Below are 19,492 nucleotides of genomic sequence, written 5' to 3'. Positions count from 1 at the left end.
CAAAGGCCGCGCATGCGCGCCTTGTGATCGCAGGCGGCTTCTTCTTCGCGCAAAAGATGAGGACGACGAACGCGGTGACGATGCTCGACCCGTTCCAGGAGCTGTACGGCCGCTGGATGGGGCTGCTGCTGTGCCTGCCGGCCGTGTGCGGCGAGGTATTGTGGACGGCCGCCATGTTGGCCGCGCTGGGTGAGCAGGAACGTTGATCGAGGGTCTGGGCTCTGCACGCACCGATGTTGGACATCGTTGGGCTCGACAGCTGTAGCTTCTCCGTATGCGTGTTCACGAAACACGCGTGACGATGACGACGTGTGGTTTTTGAGCGCAGCTCCTATGCGACCCGTTCTCGCGGCGTGCGTCGGCGTCGGAGGCGGTGGCGTAACCGAGTGAGCGAGCACAGCGAAAGATGAAAGCGAGCGCGGAGCGTAGCGGTGGATGAAAGACGCGAGGAGAAAAGCGGAGAGGAGGGTATGGCGAGACCGTGAGAAGAAAAGCGTATTGCGCGGCGACGACGGCTACGAGATGGCGCCAGAGTAGCGAGCGTCGTCTGGGACAGGGTGTCAGAACGAAATGTTTTTCGTTATTGTTTAAATTTGTTCCACTGAAAAATGTTTCCCTCCGGTCCTGCTCTGGGACGAAAAACAAGAATAATCCGTAACGGTTCATAACGGTTTTAGTTCGCTTGCAAAAAATCTTCGAAGCAAAATACCGATAAAAACGCAGTATTTATTTTTCACTATAAGTGAATAATTAATTCTGAGGTCATGCACAGTGCCTTGACTCGAGGTACTGAGCATGATCGCAGAAGCAGCGGGTCATCGAGTGTACTCGCCGAAATGCGAGACCATTGTTCCGATAAAACGAACCTAGGCGAACGATAAAGCTTCGGTAACAAATCGTTGCACCCGTAGAAAACGAAACTATAGGCTCTTCGGCGCGCTATCCTTGGGTTTCGCTACGATGCCGATCTGCTATTGCACCGAGTGGCAGGCTAAGATTAGTGGAGTGCTCGCCCGGCTACCACTCGCACTGTCCCTGCCCGAGGTATACGCGCTTATGCGGGCCCCTGAGATACGCGCCAAATCGGACGTTACCTGACGTCGGTTGTTTCGGATTGCCGACTTTCCCCTTGAACCGAAAACCGATCAAAAATATTTATTTCCCTGTGAAACAAAATAATAGATAACGTTCTGGTTACGATTTGCTTCCGGTCGAAAATATAGGGGTTTTTTTTTTCGTTTTTGTTCCAATCCGATACACTGGTCTGGGAGGTCAGTCGACGGCGGCTGCTGTGAATCGCGCGCACGCGTCACTCACCCGCTGCTTCTCGCGATTTCCCGACTAGCGAGGCAGTCGTGCCACACTTCGCTCCGTTTGCAACGTGGAGCACGAGACAGATTGTCCGCGCCAGTCAACATATCGCGAAATGAAAATACGTATACAGCTGCGCTCATGTTTCGCATTAGGGAGTATCGGTAATAATCGCTGTTTCTTTTTTTTTTTTTTTATTTGCGCAAAGGTCAGGGATGGCCCATGGCCCAAAAGCGCCGTGCAAGTAGACATATGAGTTTTGAATGGGTAAATGAAAATGTACCCATTGTAATACATTCCTAATAGTAGATGTATTATGGCGGTAAAGAAAACTAAAACCTTAGTCACTGTAAAATGCGTAAGACAAATATCTAATACAAGTGTGGTAATTATTAGTGATGTGTGCTATAAGCACAAAAACATGTGTTGCGAAGCATCGGGACACCGTAGACGCATAGACAAGACAACGCGTGCTGCCCAGTCTCAGAGGCCATGCACAAAACCGCGACATCCCGAATCGTGCCTTTGCAATCTCGGAGGCCAAGCACAGAAATGTTATGTCCTGCCTATCTTCTGTCACGAAGGCGTTGATGGGAAAAATTACTAGCCCATAATAGATATAATTTTATTTATGCCGCAATGCAAAAACTTTTCTAATGCGTTGTGATTCAGGAAAGTACTGTGTTACAACATGTGGCGCTGCTGCTGCCGTGTACGACCCCTGTTTCCATAAAACTGTAAACTTTTAACCCTCCCTGACGATAAGTTAGGTTTTTTCTTTCTTGACCCACTCTGACGATGTTTTAACCGGCCCGGAGTCCTGCCTTCTGCCGAAGGCCGGACAGTTGCCGGAACTTTCGAAGTAAGTAGAGGTTTCGCACGTAGCCCGTTCATTTCGAATCCTTATAAATCACTGGATCTGCAGAAACGTTCACTCGGTATATACGGGGTGTTTCAGCGAACTTTCAAAAATTTTTAAAGCTTGCTGACAGCACAATTCTAGTTCATGAGCTGGTCTACTCGAACAGGTGGACATTACTTGCACAAAAAATTGAAATACATAATCAACTAATTAACAAACATTTACTAATTAGATTTAATCTAATTACCATAGGGTCCATGTTGCAATTTACAAATTGTAGCCGTGGAGTTCGCAAGGCGGATCCACTTGGAACGAATTCTCAGTATGACACCAGTTTCGAGATAGTAATTCCCGAACTTTGCGGAGAAATGCATTGACATTTCAGTTACCTTCTTAACAAAACGTCGTTGTATGCATTTAAGCACAAAAGTAACTGAAACGCCTACGCATTTTTTCGCAAAGTTCTGGAATTAATATATCAGAACTGGTGTACTCCTGAGAATTCGTTTCAAATGGATCCGCCTTGCGAATTCCATGGCCACAATATGTAAATTGTAACATGGGCCATAAGGTAATTAGTTAAAAATCTATTTAGTGAATGTCTGTTAATTTGTCGATTATGTATTTCAATATCTTGTGCAAGTAATATCCGCCGCTTCGAGCAGACCACCTCATGAACTAGAATTGTGTACGCAAGCAATTCCCAGCACCAAATTTTTTTAACCACTATTGGGAACTTTGTTTTTGCACGCCCCCGTTGTTTGTGGTCTCCCTCCTCTTCTGCCATCAAACCTCGAATCCCCTCTTACTACTCTTTATTTCGGAGATTTACTTTACCCCTGCTATCCCTGAACCGAAGGGATTCAAGGAGGCCGGAGGAGCCTAAATCTATCGCTATGCAGATATCTTTACATTCCAATCACAACATGCTCCGTCTTTTCCCTAGCTTCACCACAGCAAGCACATGCTTTTTCTTCCTTGGTGTACCTCGCTTTATAACTACGTGTTTTAGGGCATCCTTATCTCGCTTCAAAAAGTGACGAGCTTCTCTGAGTTTTTATTACTCTTAGGTTGTTACTGATAGCAGGTTTCTTTTCAATTGCCACAAACCATGAGATCGTCCAGCCTCTCTGACTTTGCGTTTGACATTCTTTGTTGCCATGCTGCTTACTATACCGGTCGCATACTTGCTGGTAAGCTTCGTTGTTCTTTTCCTGTAATGTGAGTCAATGTTTTCCCCATAAATATACCTGAACACTCTCCCAGCCCATTTACTTTCTTCCATATTCCTCAGTCGTTCTTCACAATGAATTTTACTCGCAGCTTCCCTCACTTCAAAACTTGTCCAGCCCATATCACCCTGCACAGCTTCATTTGTAGTGTTCCCGTGAGTGCACTTTGCTAGGCGTCCCACTGACTTTTGGTTGCCATTGAGTCCTGATTGCACCCCTGACTTCAAGCAAAGAAACGCATTTTCAAATGTAATTCCTGGAACCATTATACATTTTCACGTACCTCGGATCGCCGCATACTTACGAGTATTGAAGCTCCATAGCGCTCTGTGTTTCGTTATGGCCGCATTTCTCTTCCCCTTTGCTATTATTGTTTCTTCCTGTGTTTCCATATATCTATATCCTTTGTTTATTCATATGTCAAGGTATTTGTATTCTTTTACCTGAGGTATTTCCTGGACCTGTGTTGACACTGCCTACTCACACTTTTTATTGAATGTCATAAAACCTGATTTTCTAACCCTATATATCGATGCTAAATTCTCACGTTCCTATCCCCGAATCTTATCCAGATGTTGCGTATAAATTTGCCTGTTACCAAGCAGCACAGTGTCGTCAGCATAAAACAAACCTGGAAGCTGCTGCTGTACTACTATACCTGCCTGTCTGAGATATTAAACCCGATATTCCCTCCAGCGCCCTTTTCCTCCTCCCCATGACACCATAAATAGCATTGGGGATAAAGGGCACCCCTGCCTCAGTCCTTTGTTGATATGAGCGCATTCTTCTCGCTCCTCATCCCTTCCAATTCAACGCAAACTGTATTTTCTAGTTAAATCTCTCTCAAAGGCTGTAACAGTCGTTTCCCACGCCTTCTTCGAGAATATCCCATCATATGTTGTGGGTTGCGGCCCTGTTTCAAGTTTCCCACAAAATGTTGCAGTCTACGTTGTCATGTGCTCCAGTAATGTCTAAAAAACTCGCATTTAAGAGTCTCATTTCTCCTCCGGATATTTCAATACAGGGAGTAAGAACAAATACGTAATCATCCGGACGCCTACCGATTCTGAAGCCATTCTGAAGTTCTCCCAATGTGCCACTTATTTTCAGCCCACCCTTGCTGCAGCTTTAATGCAATCGCCTGCATTGCTAACCTGTATATTACCGATGAAATGTCAACGGCATGTATTAGTGAATTCTATATTTTCCCTCCTTATCTTTATAAATTAAATTCTTTCTACTGAATACGAGAAGGTGGCGCCATCTGTAACCGCTCTTGTGAAATGGGGCTTTAATCAACAATTTATTTACAAAGCGTCACCGCAGGCGACGCACACTTAGTTTCTATTACGATCAAGAACGCAAGGAATGGTCGCAACCGGTCGTATTAAACTGAACCCTCTGCGAAATACAACCTTTTGTGACAAATCGGCTGTTGGTTTAGCTTGAAGTGTCACGCATACCTGCCACTCCTATTTTATGCAACACTCAGTAACACCGCAGCGTATGCTCGCGCAGTCTTCGGATAACACCGACGCTATTCGCCAGACTAAAAACGAAAACAAATGTCAAAGGTTAGGTCTTCGAGCGATCATTGCTGACTATTGTGAGGTTTACGCCCTAAAGTATCGCCTGTGTGCGTGACACTGCGTAACGGTACGTAACCTCGCGTGTTCGGCGCCGCAGGTGACACGGCGGACGCCATGTTGGAAGTGGACTCGCAACTCTTCATCGTCATTGCCGCGACGACCATATTCTTTTACACCGGGCTGGGAGGCCACTTCTCCATCGCCTACACCGACGTCCTCCAGCTATGCACCACGGCAGTATTCCTGGTAAAGAATAATGTCTTTTTCACGGTGCGTTCGTGACAAAGGCATAGCAGACCGTTTGAGCTCAAGTCGTTCGCGGTAATCAATCAATGGGCTCGCTTTGAAAGAGTACTTCGAAAGTCACGCAAAGCAGAGAATACGCCATTTGAAGCGTTTGTACTCATAGTTAAGGGAGATTTTTAATGCTCATGCACGGTATACTCAAACTACTTACGTAAATATGATTTTAAAAAATCCGCCTCCGTTTCACCCCGTGAAAGCGGATGTACAGCGAAGCTGTTGCCTACGTTAGACAAGCACAACCGACGTTAGACAAGTACCGCCACTTGGACGAGATTACATGCTCGGCCCCTTGCGCACGTAGTTCCTCGGGGCTGGCAGCACGCCGCTGCTTGTAAGGCTCACGCTGCTCTTCGGCAGACCTACGTATACGAGGCCTACCTATCTGCCATTGGGTTGCTCCGATTGACGTCAATCCACACGCCACCAACGGCAGGTGCGCTGTCTAGTTACGTATACGAGGCCTACCTATCTGCCATTGGGTTGCTCCGATTGACGTCAATCCACACGCCACCAACGGCAGGTGAGCTGTCTAGTGGCGTCATCCCCCTCCCCCCTTTTCTAGCTTCTAGCTGCCGTTCGAGGGCTGTCTGAGTGGGCGCGGCCGCTAGGTGGCGGCACTCTTTCTGGACAGTGTTTGCCATAATGTCGATTACCGTGGCAGCGCACGCTGTGCGACAGATGCAACGTACAGAGCGCCCACGCGTCAAGGGCATGTACACTGTGCGCCACGTACGTCACGCGCGCACGCACGTGTGCGGAAGTGTACCTCATTCTTATAGGCTCTCCGCCAAGCGCAAGTGCCTTACTGAATTTATTGAAATTTTCAACGTACATTGCGTCAGAAAATTTGTGAGGTACGACTTACGCACAAGCTGCAGACGTGATGGCTTCGGATTGTAATTCGAATATGTTATAAAACATAAATCTTTTACGCGGAAACTCATAGATAAAGCCCTTTTTCCAGCTGCCGTTTAAGGTTTGTTTGAGTGGTCGTAGCCGCTAGGTGGCAGTACTGTTTTTGGCTGAGCGCGAGTCGACGAAAAATCCTGACCAACTATAGAAGCTAACAGCTTCGCTGTAAAAGAAATGATCTAATGACCACTGACATGATTTTACATGCGTGCCGTTGTGTCTACTGATGCCGCAGTGGGCGTGCGTGCCGTACGTCCTGAAAGGCCGCGGCGTGGGAACTGTGACCGGTCCTGAGACCGAATTGCTCGTCCACATTCCGATGGCGGACGCCGGCCAGCTGTTCGACGCCTTTCTTATGACCGCTCTCGGAGGCATCCCGTGGCAGGTGGGTAAGGAGGAGGCTAAATGGTAAATCGCACTAAATATGACTGCAAAGCCAGTGGCAAGTCAGGAATGCAGAATAGGAGTCTCTCAAAAGAAGCCATCTCGCCACACCTGAAGAAATGTGTTGTTCACTTTACCGATCCAACAGGCACGAATGGGTGATGTACCAGGTGTCGAGGAATAATGGGTACTTCATATGCGTCGCACACGATAAACAAGAACAAAGAAGAGAGGAACAAGGACACATGAGCTTGAACAAGAACTTGAAAAATTTGAATTTTTGGTTAGGAATGGGAATGCGGTGAGCATGCGCGGCGACCGTATATCCTAGATACAATATGTAGCGAGGTATACGTTAATAAAAGTTCAGTTGAAAGTTAACGTTACGTGTATGCTCCATTTCTCTCTCCTTTTTTTATTTGTCCTTGTTTATCGCACGCTAACCATATGAAAGCAAGAACTCGCTCAAACAGCTACACAATTGTGAAGAATGAGCACGCAGCGCTTATGCAGCATACCCACCGACTGGAAACATCACCAGCTTGTATGAACAAGGAAAACAGCTCGCAATATAAACGGGAAGCTTGAAAAAGAATAGGGAAAGGGATGTGTCTCCCCTAAGGGAACGTTAAGAAAGGCACTGTTCTCCTGTCAGCATTGCAGCATAGGCGCTCCGGGCAAAATGTGAGAACTGTGTGGCCACACCGTTAGCTAGAATTCTGTTGTGAGGAGACACGCGGATCCTGCGCCCTCGGTCAGTGATGCCGATCTCCGGAGCAGGGCTCACCTGTGCCTCGGAGCCGACTGTCGATCCTTTGGCTGCCTGCGTTTGGCTCTTTGGCACGAACGGCGAAGGTCGTGCACGTTCAAGCGAGTGGTACGAAAGACCAACTATATGCTCTGCTTGTAATCAGTAAAGCAGTTTTATCATCTTTCATTGAGATAGCAATCATATGGACACTCAAGGCGCATTTCCGCCGTCGGCGTCGGCGTGATGTTCCGTGTCAAGGCCAACTGCGATAACACCGTTGCCGCGCGCCATATATTGTAGCGAAAGCGTGCGAGAGTGAGTCCAGAATGGCGACTTGCTCTCTCTCGCAAAGGAGCAAGGCGGGGAGGAAGCGCGCCGTCTTCCACCGCGTGGGAAGCACAGGGAGAGCAGGGAGGTGTACTCCGGCGTCGGCTAAATATGGCGCGGCTGAGCCTGGCCACACGGGCCCTATCTTGAAAGCAATGTGCGATGAGGGCAGACTCTATAAGTGGGCCGAGGGCTGATACCTTCGTGTGCGCTGTGTTCTCGCCGCATAATTCGCGTTGAAGCGAGAGGCAGCACGAAGGTCAATTCGCTCGCTGCTGCTGCCGCTCTTCCTCACGCCAGCATTTTAACACCGAGTGTCCGCGCTCATCGAGGGAGATGTGTTTATGTTGGCCTGTGCGCGCGTGACATAATGCTTGTGAATTTAGTTAGTAAGCGAATGCTTACGAATCTACACGGCCGGTAAAACTACTATAATTATTTCGCATAACCGTCCACCAATTTTCTATAGCAATCGATGCTTCGCCTTTCGGGCGAAACTGAGACTTCTTTAAATGAGCCGCTTTTGAAGTTTTCTCTGGCCTATTCGCTAACGAATTAACGAAAAAATTCATTGCGCAACATTGAAACAGAAACAATAGTTTCTTCCGCTTACAAGAGATTCTTTCTCGTCTAATAAATGCAGAAACAGAATTATCAAAGTGCACTGGACAGTGTACATATATGGATTTGGCAGCTCTCTTCAGCACACCTTCAAGCCTCACAATTTTGACATGATGGTCTCGCCCGGACAGGTCTATTTTCAATGCATACTGGGCTGCAAGAGCGACTTCGACGCCGTGGTGCTTTCCTATGCGGCCGCCCTAGGATGCGTCTTCATGGCCTTGCCACCGCTGATCATCGGAGCAGCAGCTAGGACGACAAGTACGCAGTAATTGCTGATAGCAGATGGAGAGGGCTGATTATACCGCAGTGGCTGTTTCGTGTATGCTTCGTCTTCTTTGTCGCGTTATTTTAGAGCTGTTATTGGCGCGAGTATATGCGGTGAGTCCGTTATTCTAAAAGGTGTGCGCATGCGGCGGCGCTAGCACTGCGCACGACGCGGAAGCGGGGATAACCACAGCGCGCAGGGTGTCTGAATGCGGCGGCGTTGACTTGGGTCGCCATGAGTTGCTTCGAACAGTGGGAGAAATGGTCGGACATGTGTGTTGACGCCGATCGATATTGTTTTGAAAGGAACTAGCTTTTTTTCTAAATACAAATATTTTCTTTCGGAAACAGTTTCTTTTTTAGGGGGTAGGATTTTCCCCTCGTATTAGCGATGTTTTGTTACTATTTTTGTTATGTTGATGTTTTGCTTTATTGCCATACCGATAAAGTATATGTTGATTTCTATCTACGAGGCGGCAACAACATTTAGCATTCGGCCATGAGTTGGTGATTATTTGTGAGAAATTTTCGCAGCCCGCCCACTTGTAGTGTGCATGCGTAAAATTTCAAACGGCGGCTGTTCCATATCTAAACTGTCCGATACTACCATTCTTTACGCGGTCTACTATTTCGTTGTAGTCCGCCTCTGAAGGAGCCAGTAACAAGGAAGAATAAATCAGTTATCGACTGTGATAAAGTATTCTTTGAAAACTCTGTTCTCGTTAATTTTGCGACAATTTACGATCATCATCAGAAGAAAAAATGATGGGCAATGTTACGTTTCTCTTTTTGTTAATTTCGCGCCGAAACCTCGATGCCGGTATGTCGGTGTGACAGCACGGATTTCACAAGTATTCTGCCGCATTTGGGCTGCTGTGGCTCTGTAAGATTTTCTGAAACTGCAGTCCTTGCCTCTCCTAGAAAAAAAAGATGGATGTCCCTTTTTACCGATGAAGGATTAACTATAGGCTCCAGCAGACGCATTCAATATCCGTGACGTCACGATTTGTTGGTGCGGCAACTTCAAGGCGGCGTCGTCACCTGTCCTTCGCTTTTGCGTCTTTTCCCACTTCGGGGTAAGAGGGGCTTTCCAAGCGAAGGTTGTATTGGCTCACAAGTTTCGCTGGCGTTGTTGTGGTCACGCAAAAAAAAAACCAGTTGCTCCCAGAGCAAAGCAGCTGCGAGAAAGGGTGGTTTGATGAGTTGACAGTTGCGCCGTCGCCGGAGCCTGAGTCATTAGCAAGGTTTCTAGCTGCATAGGCGCGCGCTCATGCCACGCGCGCAACCAGCCAATCACAATGCCATGCCACGCGCGCAATCACAGCCGTTTTGCTTCCGCCGGGGAGGGAAAGGGCGGAAAGGGTATCGCGCTCTGCGCCGGCTTCGTTTCCGTTCAGTTTTCGAAAACGGATGGGACCGCCTCGGGTTATGCGTTCTCATAGGAACAGGCAGTCTTCGACGAGCGGCGGCTAAAACTCGCCCGTGAGAGAGCTCACCGTCGTCGTGCCGATCCAGCCGTTAGAGCCGCCCGAGCCCAGACAATCCGACAGCAACGTGAAGAAGACACCGAGTTAAGGGAGCGTGAGACCGAAGCAATCTGTCACCGTTACCTGTGGGTTACTTACCCGTGATGAAGGTCAGGTGTACTAGTGCCAAGAAAACGTGCACTCGCCAAGAATGTTAGAAAAATAAAGAACAGACGTTTCGGGCCCCATACGGGTCCCTTGAACACAATGAAGATATAATCACAATGAAGATATAAGCACAATGGAGATATAAGCATGGGACTCGTACGGGCCCATATAAGCAAGGGAACCGGCCGTACGGGGCTCGAAATGTCTGTTCTTTATCTTTCTTTCATTCTTGGCGAGTGCTCGTTTTCTCGGCACCAATATGTTTCCTCGCCAGACGAGTTTTCGTCGAACACTTGACTAGGTCAGGTGTGCGCAGGGCAAGATTCGCTTACCCCCATTTTCCGGTAGGGGAAGGGGTGGTCTTTCTTTTTTCAGTATAACAGATGGAGTAGTAAATTACTAACGCAGCTCCAATATACTTTCCCCTTTAGTGTCCCATTAGGGAGCTTGCAGGTAGCAAATTCTACGCCTACTCACGACGGTATGCGCGCGCACGCATGCTCTGGCGCAGACTTCACGGCAGTGGGCTACCCGGGCCCGTGGCAGCTGAGCGACAAGTCCAGCGTGTTGCCGCAGTCGATCCGCTACCTGACTCCGTCCGTGGTCTCCATCATGGGCATGCTGGGCATCACGGCGGCCGTCATGTCGTCCGCCGACTCGTCCATGTTCAGTGCCTCCGCCATGGTCACCAAGAACGTCTACCACGTGCTCATACGGCCGGACGTGCGTTGTTCAATTCTCCGGCTGCGCCACGTCCCGCTCGCATCTTTTGATCAATCAATCAATCAATCAATCAATCAATCAATCAATCAATCAATCAATCAATCAATCAATCAATCAATCAATCAATCGCTTTATCGGAAAATATATTGTCCAACCGAAAGCAATACGCCAGTTCAAGGCATTACGTGTACAATTGCAACAAAAAATATGTAGATCTAGCGCACATGTTAGAATGTACGTGACGCGGTTAATTAAATGCTATACAACGAAACGTGATTGCGCAGTTGTGTTTATTTTCATCCTATTCAACGTGTAATCACATGCAGTGTTTATGCATTACACGGTACCAAAGCTATGCCAAAATGCAAACCGCCATAAAAGCAAATCTTAAAAGAAAGAATGATTCAAAGCTGGGCCATAACAACGTAGCGGTTCTTCTCGTTCGATTACCTGACCCCAGTGGCTCACAGCAGCCATGGCGTCCTCGGCACGAGCTGGAGGGGTTCGATTCCCCGACAGCGGCGGTCACATTCTGATGCAGAAGAATCATAATATTTTTAGCGCAAAGAAACGCACGGCACGAGAGAAGGCGCACGGGTCACTAGCGCCGCTTCCTGTCTGCCTTCTCTCTTGTCGTGCGTTTCTTTGCGCTAAAAACATTAACGTGCAATACAAATATAGCCCACCAGTCTGTTTAGGAAAATAAACGCTAACACGTTTATGTACCGTGGATTTAGTGCATGTACGTTAAAGAATGTGAATCTACCGTATCTTTTGCTCGATTCTATTGCTTCATTTCTTATCATCTGCTGCTCACAACCAGTCAATTCTAGTGATAGCGTAGGCGGCGGGCTGTAGTACGTAATCTAATGAAGCGCAAAAAAATAACAGCCGTTACATTATTTTGATCTATATACTTTTAAGAGCTACGGAAATCCGTATTTTTCTTTTTAATATACCGACTTTAATATGTACTCATACAGGTTAGCATGCTTTGTAATGACACCATTTATTATTTCCTCGTATGTCTCATATGTGGGGATTGGACACGAGCTTGGGCGTCAGTGAACTAGGTTTCACAAGCAAAGTAGAAATCTGCCTATCATGAAAGGGATCAGGCAAGGAGGCGAAATATCCCGAATGCTATTCACGTTCTTCATGCTATAGAAGAAGTATTCAAGTTATCAGACTGGAAAGGCGTAGGAGTGAGGATCAACGGTGAATATCACAGCAACCTTCGGTTTGCAGATGACATTGTCCTGTTCATAAACACTGGGGACGAATTATAACAAATGATTGAGGACCTTAACTGAGAAAGTGTAAGAGTGGGGTGAAGGTTAATATGCAGAAGACAAAGATAATGTTCAGTAGCCTGGCAAGGGAACAAGAATTCAGGATCGCCAGTCAGCCCTATAGAGTCTGTACAGGAGCACGTTTATCTAGGTCGATTTCTCGCAGGGGATCCTGATCATGAGAAGAAAATTTACAGAGGAAGTAAAATGGGTTGTAGTGCATACGACAGACATTGTCAGATCGTGACTGGAAGCTTACCACTATAGTTGAGAAGAAAGGTGTACAATGAATGCATTCTACCAGTGCTAACCTATGGGGCAGAAACTTGGAAGTTAACAATGAAGCCCGAAAACATGTTAACGACTGCACAAAAAGCGAGGGAGCGAGAAATGTTAGGGGCAACATTAACAGATGTAAAAAGAGCGGTGTGGATCAGGGAGCAAACGGGAATAGTCGATAGCCTAGCTGTCATTAGGAGAAAAAAATATACTGCTAGGCAGGGGTAGGGTAGATAGCCGGTAGGTGCGTAGGGTAGATGACCGGTGGACTATTACAGTTACAGAATGGGTACCAAGTAAAGGGAAGCGCAGTCGAGGACGGCAGAAAACTAGGTGAGGTGATAAAATTACGAAATTTACAGGCAAAAGTTGGAATGGGCGAGCGCAAGACAGGTGTAATTGAAGATCGCAGGCAGAAGCCTTCGTCCTGCAGTGAGCTTAAAGAAATGACTGCTGCTGATGGGTTCTTACAGTCACCACTCAATCTGCGTGGTAACGCAAGGAAATCAACGTGGAGACAACTGATACACAACCAATTTTATGCAGCCAATTTTACGTGAGTCTTGCGAATGAGCTGGATTCACCCGACAGACAGAATGCCGCGGACGAGCATGACGTAGCTCACAGCGCAGGCGTAGATCAGCTGCTGACGCCCGTGTCACGCTCGTCTGCAGACTCAAGCACATACGAAGCCAACAGACAATTCCACATTTGTGGAATGTAGACTGTGCACGTAACAGTTCTGCGGAAACCCGCAAGGTGGAGAGAAGTAATTGAGGCAAAATGAGACATCCACCCAGACATAGCAATTGGTATACAAAGGAAACCCATACGGGTTCCTCTAAAGAAAAGCCTCGCAGTTGAAGAAAAATTCGTCCTGGTCCGGGACTCGAACCCGGGACCACCGCCATTCCGGGGCAGTCGCTCTACTATTTGAGCTAACCAGGCGGCTAGAAGATGGCAGGGCCAAGTCGAATTTGTCAACAACTCGCAGTAAAGGCAAGAGTTTGACCTAACAGTTCTGCGGAAACCCGCAAGGTGGAGAAAAGTAATTAATAAAGGGAAATTGAGACAAAGGAAACCCATACAGAACCCGTCGGGCTTTTTTTTTAGCACTTAGCTACGTTTCGGTGGACGTCTCATTTTCCCTTTATAAAATTTCGCCTAGAAGGACTCTGGTACAAACATTGATGTCATATCAACTCTCTGTCGCATGCTGAATGCTGTGAGGTCTTAGGGTCTCACAGGAGTACCGACCACCGCGGGATCGAGCTTGGCAAGCCACAGGGCCGCGTCAGCCTCAATTACAGAATGCCATGTTCCCCACTCGCTACAGGCCCGACTGCCCGTGGTGCGGTGGCATACCAACACTACAACACATTACTTGGGATTGTGAATCGCACCCGTTTGATAAAACACACCACACAATGGAGCAATGGGAGGCACAGCTAACCAGCTCAGACCTGGCGGGACAACAGTCCTTCATCCGACAGGTCAAGCGGGCCGCCGAGGCCAGCGGGGCCTTGGACTAAAGGGTCTCCGACCACTGCACGTAAATCGTTTGTCAATAAAAGTTTCTCTCTGTCTAGCACCGCTGCGCGCGCAAGCTCAGGCCACAAGGGGATACCGAGCGACGCACGCAAGAATACAGTATTGCCGTAAGTAGACGGAAACAGTTTATTGTCACCAACGGCACCCGACAGTGCACGAACGTCCGGTCCCGGGATGGCGGGGAACCAAAGGGGTCCCGCACCAAGGGCGAAAATACAGTCAGGGGCGCCTGTAGCACGTCGCTGCGAGAGCACAGGCTCAAGCGGGGACACGCCGCTAGGAAAAGTCCCGGCGGCTATGCTACTTGCTCTCACGATAACCGATGGGCCAACTCGCGAGAGCTCGGGCAATCTCCTGTGGCTTTGGCCTCCGATAAGTGCGGCTCGGCGTGGTGCGACCTCGCGCGAGCACTAGGCACCCGTTCTTCGGCTTAGCGTCGGGATAGGATCAACACGAGGTACAGTACGCGCTCCCCGCACGGGCAAAGGCACCGTGCGTGAGCTCAGTCCTAGTCACAAAGGTGTTGGCGGACGAGAGGAGCCGTTGTCAGATGCGAAGAGGACTTGGCACCTTTGAAGGCGCCGCGTCCATGAGCTTTCGTGTACTCATCAACCCAGCATCATTCGATACATTGACCCCGGTTGCCCCCCTCAACCCGGGTTGACTGGCCGGGGGGCTTGGAAGCATGTACGTACCGGGCGCCGTCCCAAGGAGAAAGAGAGCCGCCACCGTCACGGCAGTAGCCACCAGGGGCCCCTTCGTGACGTCACTAGCTCCGCCCTCACCGCGAACCATCGCGAGTGGAGCGACACCGCTGACAACTGGTTCGGAGCGAGGACGGCGTGGCTTAAGGATTGCAGAGCATGGGTGAAATGCGCCCGCGCAATGGCGCGTCGAATTCCCCAAGTCCCCACAATGCTTTCTGACGCTACCGTGGGTAGGGCAACGCTTCGCTTACCAGGTTACCATGAAACGGGCGCGCGTCAGTTGCCGTTTAGTGTCGTCTCATTTCCATCGAAGTCCAAGCGGCTGGCGTGGACAGCTAGCACTCGTAGGAAGCTGAAACAGCCTCGACGCCACCTGGCCAGTGCGCGTAGCTGATGCAGGTCGCCATCTGAAGTATTTTGCCCACGCCTGTCGTGAACTTTGCGGTGTTCCTTCTTCGTGCAGGCGTCCGAGACGGAGGTGGCCTTTATTCTGCGAATCGCGGTCTGCTTGATCGGCGCCTCGGCCACCTACCTGGCGCTGTCGGTGCATTCGGTGTTCGAACTGTGGACACTGTGCTCGGACGTGGTGTACGTGCTCCTCTTCCCGCAGTTCGTGTGCATCTTCTACCTCAAGGACACCAACACCTATGGCTCTATCATAGGTAAAAGACTATAGAAAAAAGAAGCTTATTGAGGCTGCAGCCTCTGTGACACTGCCTGCATGGCCTCCAAGATTGCACGCAAATCTCAGAAGCCGTGCTGCATGTTCCACATGTGCCGCCATGGCCGTGAGTGGTGCTAGGTGACACTAACTTCTGCAACAGGACGAAGCATATGCCTGCTGCAACAAAAGTCCCGAGACAACTCAGCAAACTGTAATGGAGTGCCCATATATTTATCGAGCCAGCCCCGTATAGAAGCGCTGTGATTTAAAGCTGATGGTTATCTGGATTGCTGACCAGTTAACGCTCCGTGAACTGGTCAGCGGTCTAGATTAGCAACTTGCAAGAGCCACTTTAAATAATCGGTGGAAAAGTCGCAGTTTCGCCCGAAAGACGAAGCGTCGATTGCGATAGCAAATTAGTAGGCAGCTACACGAAGTAAGGATAGTAGATTTATCGGCTGCACAAACTTGTAAACATTCGCTTACTAACTAAATTAACAAGCACGGTGTCACGCTCGCACAGGTTAACATGATGTTTGGGATCGGACTGCTGGTACGATCTGTTGGGAACTCGGCGCTGACGCCCGTGGTTGTACCTGGGTCGCAAGCCCCAAGGGTAGCGTTGGCCTGGCGGCCTGGGGTACAACTGCAAGCATCCGAAGGTCCCGGCAAAGCATGAGTCGACTGGTAACAACGAAACAACTTGTTTATTTTAACATCGCAAAGAGTTGGTGGTCAGGTTTGACCGAAGTAGAGAGACGGGAGAGCACTTCACTCAACAGAAGAAATCGGAGCCCTCCTTTTGGCGTCCGGGGGCAGCTGTTTTTATACTCTCGCAGTTGAGGGCAAGAAGGAACCCCTCAAAAGACGAGCACGTGAATGTACAATGGGCTAATGGTGACGCACACTGTCGTAGCGCTGCGCACGATCTCGTAGCACCCTGTCGTGGCGCTGCGCACGATCTCGTAGCACCTGGTCGTGGCGCTGCGCACGATCTCGTAGCACCTGGTCGTGGCGCTGCGCACGATCTCGTAGCACCCTGTCGTGGCGCTGCCGGTCGGACACAATGACTGGAACGAGATCCCTGCTTTGGCATCGCCTGTTTCGGGCCCAATAACTGGAATGAGATCCCTGCTTTGGCATCGCCTGTTTCGGGCACAATGACTGGAACGAGATCCCTGCTTTGGCATCGCCTGTTTCGGGCCCAATAACTGGAATGAGATCCCTGCTTTGGCATCGCCTGTTTCGGGCACAATGACTGGAATGCGAGGAGGATCCCTAGGCGGTCGCATCGCCGCAGACGCGCCTGGAAACACCTGGCGATGAGTGTTGCGGCGACGACGATCGGGCCAAAATGTCTGCCGCCCCGCCGCAGACGCGCCGGCAAAACCACGTGTCGCAGGCGAAACGCAACAGACCGCCCCGCCGGGGGAAGGAGATCCCGATGGACAGGGGACTGCATCCGCTGTCCGGAGGGATGTCGCTCGATGATGCTCATAACCGAAGTCGGGCGTCCCTCGACGTTTCTTGAGCGCAGCGCACAGAGAAAGCCTCGTTCTCTTGTTCAGGTTCGCACGGGGCACTGCAAAGTGACTTCGGGAGAGTTCACATTTTTGTTCTCGTTCCCGGCAAGCGTTAGAACTACGCTGAAAACTCAACCGCTCAGTCAGCAAGCACGGCACAACCCTCACTAAGCCCTGCCAGGCTCTTTCCCCTTTTTATACCACTGCCTAGTTCCTTACAGTAGTCTAGCATCACTCAGAACGCGTCCACAAATTGAAAAATTGCACTAGAAAGCATATCATCACTTTGAAACACTAAACAAAAGCAATATGTTAAAAAAAAAATCCTGCCTCAGGAAGAAAACATCAGTAACAAACAATTTTGAGGCTGATTCCTACGTTAGGGGCTTCGACTTAAGCCATCGGCGTTACCGTTGAGACTCCCCTTTTTGTAACGCACCTCAAAGGAATATTGTTGTAAAGCGAGGCTCCAGCGCAGGAGGCGGCCATTTTTGGGAGAGATGGTCTGCAGCCATTGGAGAGGGCAGTGATCCGTCTCAATGATAAACCTCGAGCCGGCTAGATAGCATGACAATTTCTGAACGGCCCACACGAGACATGCACACTCTTTCTCGGTGGCGCTATACGCCTGCTCACGACTGGTCAGCTTACGACTAGCATACAGGACGGGGTGTTCTACTTCTCCATTTTCCCGTTGGCACAGTACAACGCCCATGCCTCGCTCACTAGCATCGCACTGAACAATGAACCCTTTTGTATAGTCTGGCGATCGTAGCACAGGCTGGCTTGTTAGGGCACTCTTTAGGGCGCTAAAAGCTCTTTCCTTTGTCTCGTCCCAGACGACTGTTTGAGGCTCTGTTTTTCTTAGAGCATCCGTCAGGGGAGCCGCGATATCAGAGTACCTAGGGATGTACCTCTGATAGTAGCCGGCGACACCCAAGAACGACCGAATATCGGTCTTGGTGCGCGGTTGCGGAAAGTCTCGCACAGCGGCCACTTTTATTTCAGAGGGGCGGCGACGACCCTGACCAATCATGTGACCGAGGTAGACAACCTCGGCCTGTGCTAACTGGCACTTAGGAGCCTTGACTGTCAAGCCCGCTTCGCGCAGGCGGGTTAGCACTGCCCGCAAGTGTGTCATATGCTCCGACCAGGATGCGGAGAATATCGCTACGTCGTCTAGATACGGTAAAGCGAATTCTTGCTGTCCCCGCAACACTTTATCCATGAGGCTTGAAAAACAGTATGGCGCGTTCTTCAAACCAAAACTCAACACTTTAGGACGGAATGTTCCCATTGGTGAAATGAACGCCGCATACCTACTAGCCTCTTCTGTAAGTGGAACCTGCCAATAACCCCTGACAAGATCTAGGGTGGAAATAAACTGAGCGCTACTAACTTTCTCAAGGCGCTCCTCGATGTTAGGGATCGGATAAATTTGATCCTTAGTGATGGAATTAAGCCTGCGGTAGTCGACGCAAGGACGAGGTTCCTTGCCCGGTACCTCAACTAAAATCAAAGGGGAGGTATAATCACTCTCACCTGCCTCAATAACACCGAGCTGTAGCATTTTCTTTACCTCAGCCTCCATAATATCGCTCTGGCGGGGTGACACCCGATACGCCTTGGATCGTACTGGCTCTGTGGAGGTAAGTTCTATATCATGAGTAAGTACAGAAGTCCTACCAGGCCTCTCAGAGAACAGACCCTGAAACTCTTGTAATAGCTGGTGTAGTTCGGTTTTCTGCTCGGGCGACAGCGGTGCTTTACTGATAAGGTCACTAATGACTTGACCGGTGTCTTCCCTGTTCGTCACTGAGCCTAGTCCCGGAAGCTCGACCGGAAGCTCTTCAGGAACGTTTACCATCAGGCACACCACTGCTTCCCTTTGTCTATAAGGTTTGAGCAGATTACAGTGGTAAACTTGCTGTGCTTTCCGCTTTCCTGGCAGACTTACCACGTAGTTAACGTCCGACAGTTTCTGAACAATTCGTGCTGGGCCCTCCCACTGCACGTCTAGTTTGTTGTTTAGCGATGTGCGCAATATCATGACCTCATCGCCAACCTCAAAACGACGGGCCCTGGCTGTCCGATCATAATAAACCTTGGCCCTCTGCTGGGCCTCTGCCATTGCTTCACCTGACAACTCCTGTGCCCTTCTTAAGCGTTCGAGGAGCTTAAGCACGTACTCCACCACGACTGGGTCGTCGCCCCTACCTTCCCATGATTCTCGAAGCATGCGAAGCGGAGATCGAAGCGAGCGACCGTACACCAGTTCAGCTGGCGAAAACCCCGTAGCCGCATGCGGCGCGGTTCTTAACGCAAACATCACCCCAGGCAGACACAGCTCCCAGTCAGTTTGATGTTCAAAACACAAGGCTCTCAACACGCGCTTCATGACGGAGTGGAGCTTCTCAACGGAATTCGACTGTGGGTGGTACACTGAGCTGTGTAACAGCTTTACCCCACACCTTTCGAGAAAAGTTGTCGTCAAAGCGCTAGTAAACACTGTGCCCTGATCTGATTGAATTTCTGCAGGAAAACCAACTCGCGCAAA

The 19,492-nt window shown here is 49.4% G+C and overlaps 1 protein-coding gene across 1 annotated transcript; it reads left to right on the top strand.

Annotated features, from left to right (window-relative positions):
- Positions 1-15: 15 nt before the first annotated feature.
- LOC142575478 (high-affinity choline transporter 1-like) lies at positions 16-15,750 on the top strand. The gene is made up of 6 exons (XM_075684875.1): positions 16-189; positions 5,092-5,240; positions 6,448-6,597; positions 8,427-8,556; positions 10,708-10,919; positions 15,212-15,750. Exons 1-6 carry the CDS (start codon positions 57-59, stop codon positions 15,422-15,424), a joined length of 987 nt encoding a protein of 328 aa, XP_075540990.1. The 5' UTR covers positions 16-56; the 3' UTR covers positions 15,425-15,750.
- The last annotated feature ends 3,742 nt before the right edge of the window (positions 15,751-19,492 follow it).

Source organism: Dermacentor variabilis, chromosome 3 (assembly GCF_050947875.1).
Source record: "Dermacentor variabilis isolate Ectoservices chromosome 3, ASM5094787v1, whole genome shotgun sequence".
NCBI lineage: Eukaryota > Metazoa > Arthropoda > Arachnida > Ixodida > Ixodidae > Dermacentor > Dermacentor variabilis.
This window is presented reverse-complemented; position numbering and strand designations above follow the sequence as displayed.